Here is a 6798-nt window from a genome sequence, read left to right on the forward strand (position 1 = left end):
TACATACATAAATGAAAATTATAGTTTAAACAAGGAATAACTTTGTAAAAATCCAAGGGGGGGGGTACACCCCCTCCTAATTTCACTCGGGGGGGGGGTAATGGACTTCCAACCCCTCCCCTTAAACCGCCCTTGGAAGGTTGCAATGCACGTTTATTTATATTTAATTATATTTATATTGTACAATTAGCATGTGCGCTGCACTGTACAGAAAAAAACCGTACCGACTAATACAATCAGTTCAGTTTATGTTCAATTCAAATTCAAATACAAATGTACATATCCAATTTATGACTTTCATATACAAATATTACATAAATTGGATAAATTCAATTATTTAATTAAGTATGTCATTTATCTAAAACTAATTTTAAAAATGACTAAACCTAGAAAAGTTAGAACCGGGGCAGTAGCCTGACTTCCTCCAATAAGTCTAGCCCTGAATACATTAATTTATCCTGTTGTTTAATCATCATATATAAAGCTGTAATCTCTGTTTGTCTGTCTGTCTGTTTGTCCGATCATTACTCAGAAACCCCTGGACCGATTTGCCTCAAATTTTGATTGAGGAACTCTGGAGACCCATGGGAATGTTCTTAGCTTATTTTTGAGAATCTAAATTGAGAAACTTGACTTTAATTGCGAAAATTTAGTTTCTCGGTAAAATGTTTTAAGTGCGGGTAAACGGCGGGAGTAACTTATACAGAGCGTCCCATATCATATTAGATTGCCTCCAATCTTTAACACCAAAATAAACCCTTAATACTCGAAAAACTTATCATTTTTCGCAAGAAAATTCTTATATAAGCCTTACGTTATTTTTCAAAATGATTCATTCTAATGAAATTTTCTAATTATAGTCCCGAAAATCGTAATTTAGACACTTTCTCGGTCTAATATGATATGGGACACCCTGTAGTAACCTTGGCAGGATTGGGTTCCCAAGCTAGTATATAATAATTTACTGAGTTTTCAAACTAAGCTTAATTAACTATCGTAATTTTATCTAAACCTTAAGTTAAAAAAGAGCATGCTGGATTCACAATGGTATCTTTTAAACCTTTATCTGATCAACCATGTGTCGCTTTATATTTGTTAAATTCTGAGAATTTTCTCTATTGTTTCTGAAACAGAATTTCGCAACTTATTTTTATAGAGAATTAACAAGTGAATTTAATCAATTTTCCTGGATAAAAAATGAAATATTTCAGTAATTTTTGATCATACAAAACTTTTAAAGATACTGTTGTGAATCGGACATGCCAATAAAGAGTAATTTAAATTAAGTTAACAGTCCCTTTAAAATGTAATTTCACGATTATTATTAACTCTGGCATAAATTAATCCCTGATAAGTCCAACTCTCTCATTAGTCCTGATCACTCGAACCTTGCCGAGTGGAATAATGTTGTCCACCAGCTCGTCCTTGAGATGCTCCATATCCGACCCATCATCAATCAATAAGATCTCTTTTATTAGCTCAGGTGGAGACCTAGAGAAGGTTCAGGTTTCTTCAAATATATCAAGTCAAGGGTTTACTAAAAGTTTAAGATTTAATTACTAAAGGTTTACTAGGCGTTTAAACCTGAACAGGATTTAAAGTTTACTTTAGGTTTCCTCAAAATTTAAAGTTTACTTAAGTTTTACTATGGTCTAAAGTTTACTAATAATATAAAGTTTACTCAAGGTTTACTAATGGTTTGAAGCTAACTGAGGGTTTATTAAAGATTTAAAGTTTACTCAAGGTTTACTAATGGTTTGAAATTAACTGAAGGTTTATTAAAGGTTTAAAGTTTACTCAAGGTTCACTTAACGTTTATAACGTTTACAATTTACTAAAGGTTTCCTAAACATTTAAGGTTTTCTCCAGGTTTACTAAACGTTTAAAGTTTACTTAAGGTTTACTAATGGTCTAAAGTTTACTCATGGTTTAAAGTTTACTTAAGGTTTACTAATGGTCTAAAGTTTACTCATGGTTTAAAGTTTACTTAAGGTTTACTAATGAACTAAAGTTTTCTCATGGTTTAAAGTTTACTTAAGGTTTACTAATTGTTTGAAGTTAACTGAGGGTTTATTAAAGATTTAAAGTTTTCTCAAGGTTTACTAATGGTTTGAAGTTAACTGAGGGTTTATTAAAGATTTAAAGTTTACTCAAGGTTCACTTAACGTCTACGTTTACTCAAGGTTTAAGTTATTGAAATAATTTCAATCTTAAAGGACAGTGTTCTAGGTTTTTTTTTTTCGTGGAAAGGATTAAATCAATTTCTTTAGCAAAACCTAGCTGGGATATATAAAATTAAACTTATTTCTTTAAAATTTAAAAGTAAATATGGAGCTGGTTAAAGCATTGGAGACGCTTACTCTGAAAAAAGTTTCTACATCAAGTTGATAAAGAATAATAATTGTAGAGACAAGGTTTACTCATGGTGTACTCTAGTTTGAGTGCTGAAACCGATTACTCTGGTTTCAGCAGAAGTTTGACTCTGAGTACCTGTCTAGGATAGAGTGAACTGATCTGAGTAGGACGGAAAGAGCTTCGTTATGGAATGTTAGTATCACTAAATCAGTCTTATCAGTTTAATCATAACATAGAACTATACTATACATGAACTAAATATGAAATACAAATGAATTGAATATGAATTGAATATGAATTGAATATGAATTGAGTATGAATTGAATATGAATTGAATATGAATTGAATATTAATTGAATATGAATTGAATATAAATTGAATATGAATTGAATATGAATAAAATATTAATTAAGTATGAATTAAATATTGATTGAATATGAATTGAATATGAATTGAATGAATATGATTAAAATATGAATTGAATATAAATGAATATGAAAAGAATAAGCTGTAATTCCTGAGGTTTGAGGAAGATTTTTTAAATGTCTGTCTGGTGCTTTACACCAATCATCTCTGAAAAACATAAAAATATTTTTATCGACATAAACGTTCTTTACATTTCATGCTTTATAATTATTATCAATAAATTTACTTCCCTCCCCCCAGAAAACTGTTCACTTAATATTACTTATTTATATCGCTTTCTTAAGAAGTTGTTATATTTGCTATAGTTTTTATTCCAATTTTAAACCTGTCTAAGATGCAAATATTTTAACAGTTACTTTAAGTCCTTTTCTCTTCTTTATTTGATGAGAACAAACCTGAGATCAGGAAGGGATCTGTGTAAAGATATCATATCACTAATATACTGATTAAATGCATTCTTTTTATATCCATCCTCTAAACTAGGAGATATTAAAACCAGATTAGGAAGGATTTGGGAGATAACAGAAGGATTAGGAAACTTGGGAGATAACAGAAGGATTAGGAAACTTGAAATTACTAGAAGATTAGATTAGATAATATTAGATTATAGTTTAGATTCGAGAAAGAGTAGATTTATGATCATGGAAGAAAGTTCTGGTTGGAAAAAATATCTCTGTTTCCTATTTTCAGTTTGGTTTCTGGATCTGGATCCTTGATCTCAACTGCTTCCCCCATTTCTCCTGGTCCTACAGGGTTCTGTGGGGGAAGGATCACTTTCAGAGGTTCAGGTTCCTTCTTTTCATCATCAGGGTTCTCTGCATCCTCCTTAGCATTATCTTCATTCTACACCAAAGAATTTACGGAATTATTCAGGAAAAAAAAAATTGTTAGAGTATCATTTGTCATCAAAAATTAAATATTTAGGATTTCTGGGTTTCCTGGTTTTCCTGGTTTCCCTGGTTCTCCTGGTTTCTCTTGTTCTTCAGGTTTCTCTCGTTCTCCTGGTTCTCTTGGTTTCCCTGGTTTCCCTGTTTCTCCTGTTTCTCTTGGTTTTCCTTGTTCTCCTGGTTTCCCTCCAGGTTCTCTTCTTCCTTCCTTGCTAGGTTTGGTTCCTTCAGCTCTTGTTGCAAATCCAAGTTATCCTTCTTCGTTGTCGTCGTTTTATCCCAAAACTTTCAGGAAAATATTTTTTGTGAAAAGAAAATATTTTCTATTTTTTTTCATCTCATTATTTTAGAATATTTTTTTTTTATGTTTTGACTCGCCCAATATAGGGAACATTTAAAGTTTTTTTCGATATTTTTAAGAATCTTTTAAAAGTGCAGACCCTTGATGTTTGAAAAATAAGTTCTGATTCCTGTGAAAGTTGAGAAGTGTCTGAACTCCTGAAAGCTACGAAATAAAGGATAGAGAAGATGAAGATCAACTTGAAGACCTGAGTTCTCCGTCTCCTTGGCATCATCTTGTCAGGAGTCCAAGCTTCTGAAACCAAATACCTCAATTTAAAAGGAATAAAAGAACTGCTGTTGGAATTCCAAGTGACCCTCCATTACCGAAAATTTTCTTAGATTAAAAATGGTTAGATTCTGTTAATTTTTTCATTGTTTCTAAAGCAATAAATGCGCAAATCACTTTTTTTGGAGACACCACAAATGAAAATTATCAGTTTTCAAATACAAAAAATTGGATATCAAAGGAGTCTTTGCAACAAACCCTGATTTTTTAATCAAAATATCTTTGGAACCAAATGTTGTAGACCTTAGATATTTCAAACTATGAATTCTGTTAAATCAAATAATCTGAGTTTGAAATATCAAAGGTTTACAACAACGGGATCTAAAGATATTGGGTTTTAAATATTTGATTTTGTTACAAAGACTCAATTCCTTTATATTTGATCAGACAAAGGGTTTTTAGGCTAACGCAGTGAATTTAATTTAAGATTTGAAAATTCCAAACAAATAGATGAAATTTATAACATTTATAGTTTATAAACTTGTGAAGCAACTTTTCCTATTCAAGAGGCAGAATTGAAAGAATTTGAGCCGCGACTTAAATTTGAGACGCGGCTCAAATATGGTTGGTTCCACTTAAAATTTATTCAATGTTTCAAGATTTAAGCCGACGCTCAATTGAAACCGGTTTTTGACGGATTTGAGACGTGGCTCAAATTCATTAAATTCGGACTAAGGTTACTTTGTTTAAATATCAATAAATAAAATCGGTTTAAATTCTCGGACAAAATGTTTCAATATTTTCTAAATTTTAAACATTCACAAAAATCAGCTAAATTTATTTTGTACAGTCTAGTAAGATTACTCCGAAAGAAAAAAAATGTTGAAGATTAAAGTTACAATAAAAAAATCAATCTACAGTACTTTTAAAACTTAAATCAATATAACTTTTAGTTCACTATATTAATGTATTAACTTTTTTACTCACTATTTCGTGTTGACTGGAAATAAAGGTAAAAATATTGTACTTCACCGTTTATATCTATACTGTATATTGTGTTCCTCATTTAAATATAAATTTTTATTGTTTTCCATTTCTTTTCATGCCTTTGTTTAAAAAACGTTTTCGAACAATATCTTGTGAGATACTATTCATAAATTCTTCCAATATCTGTATCTTTCTACACCTGGAGCCGGGTACACCTGGGTTCAGACCATCTCTCCAGGTACAAAACTCATTAGGACTCAGGACTCCATACACCTGTTAGAACTGGGAGAACAACAAAATGTATTAAATCTAAATTGAAATAAGTATATGTAGAGTGTCCGGTATCAAGTAACAGACTGTAGACTTATAATTTTATTATATTAATAAACTACAAGGGTATTGAGAAAGTAGCTTGACATATTAATTTTTAAATCCTTATATCTTTGCAGCCTGAGGGTGTGACATTTAAAGTTTTGGCTATAAATCTAGAAGGATTGACGCAAGGTCTACGATTATCAGGATTCAAAGAACAAAGCTAAAACCATTTTAAAGTATTATTGACTATTCCTGATCTGTATTCAAGAGAGCACTGGAATCTGAACTGTGCTAGATAAGTTTATAGCATTTTTAACAACATAAACATTAAACATGTTTATATTCCATTTATTGGTTTTTATATCTTTGTTATCTTGTTTACATTTGGAGTTCAATCAGACGCTTTAGGTACAATAGCACACAAATTAGACAGACAAACATAGGTGATTAATAAGGTAGGACTGACAAACATAGGTGCAGACAAACATAGGACAGACAAACTCACAAACATAAGTGCAAATAAACATAAAACAGACAAACTCACAAACACAAGTGCAGACAAACATAGGACAGACAAACGTAGGACGGAAAAATATAGGTGCAGACAAACATAGGTGCAGACAAACATAGGTGTAGACAAACATAGGTGCAGACAAACATAGGTGTAGACAAATATAGTACAGACAAACGTAGGAAGACAAACATAGGACATACAAACGGACAAACCAGGACTGACAAACATAGGAAAGACAAACAGGACAGACAAAAATAGGACAGACAAACATAGGACAGACAAACATAGGATAGAAAAACATAAGACAGACAAACATAATATAGACAAACGGACAAAGTAGGACTGAAAAATATAGGACAGGAAAACCGTAGGACAAATTAAATGCTTACAGTTACACCATTTACACTTTAAGTTCTTTAAGGTCATTTTATAGAAAGAATTAATTGAATGACTCCGACAATATTGATATCATAACTGTCAACATTTGATGGATCATCTTTAGTTCAAAACAATAAATTCTGTTTGATCAAATTTAACATTCTAAGTTTTAAATATCAAAAGATTACAACCATCAGGTTGCAAAAACAAAGTTTGTTGCAAAAATCTAATTCCTTTTAAGCTTAAATTTTAGTTAATCAAATAAAACCAAAGTTAAAGAATCCATTACGTATTTGGTAATAAGTCTTCAAATACAACTTTAAACTAGGGATCCTGGTAGAAGTCAGTGAGCCATAACTGTACAGAGC

General features: G+C 31.1%; 1 protein-coding gene across 1 annotated transcript in view; it reads right to left on the bottom strand.

Annotated features, from left to right (window-relative positions):
- LOC111699821 (polypeptide N-acetylgalactosaminyltransferase 5-like) overlaps positions 1 to 5331 on the bottom strand; it is a gene marked incomplete at its 3' end in the record, with an annotated part of 25330 nt that extends 19999 nt beyond the window's left edge. The window contains 9 exon segments of the mRNA XM_023470556.1: positions 357 to 439; positions 1348 to 1491; positions 2491 to 2557; positions 2873 to 2928; positions 3177 to 3255; positions 3462 to 3624; positions 3720 to 3953; positions 4139 to 4263; positions 5224 to 5331. Coding sequence (XP_023326324.1) covers positions 357 to 439; positions 1348 to 1491; positions 2491 to 2557; positions 2873 to 2928; positions 3177 to 3255; positions 3462 to 3624; positions 3720 to 3953; positions 4139 to 4263; positions 5224 to 5302 — 1030 coding nt within the window.
- Positions 5332 to 6798: the final 1467 nt, after the last annotated feature.

The sequence above is a fragment of the Eurytemora carolleeae genome, unplaced genomic scaffold (genome assembly GCF_000591075.1).
Source record: "Eurytemora carolleeae unplaced genomic scaffold, Eaff_2.0 scaffold347, whole genome shotgun sequence".
Lineage (NCBI taxonomy): Eukaryota > Metazoa > Arthropoda > Copepoda > Calanoida > Temoridae > Eurytemora > Eurytemora carolleeae.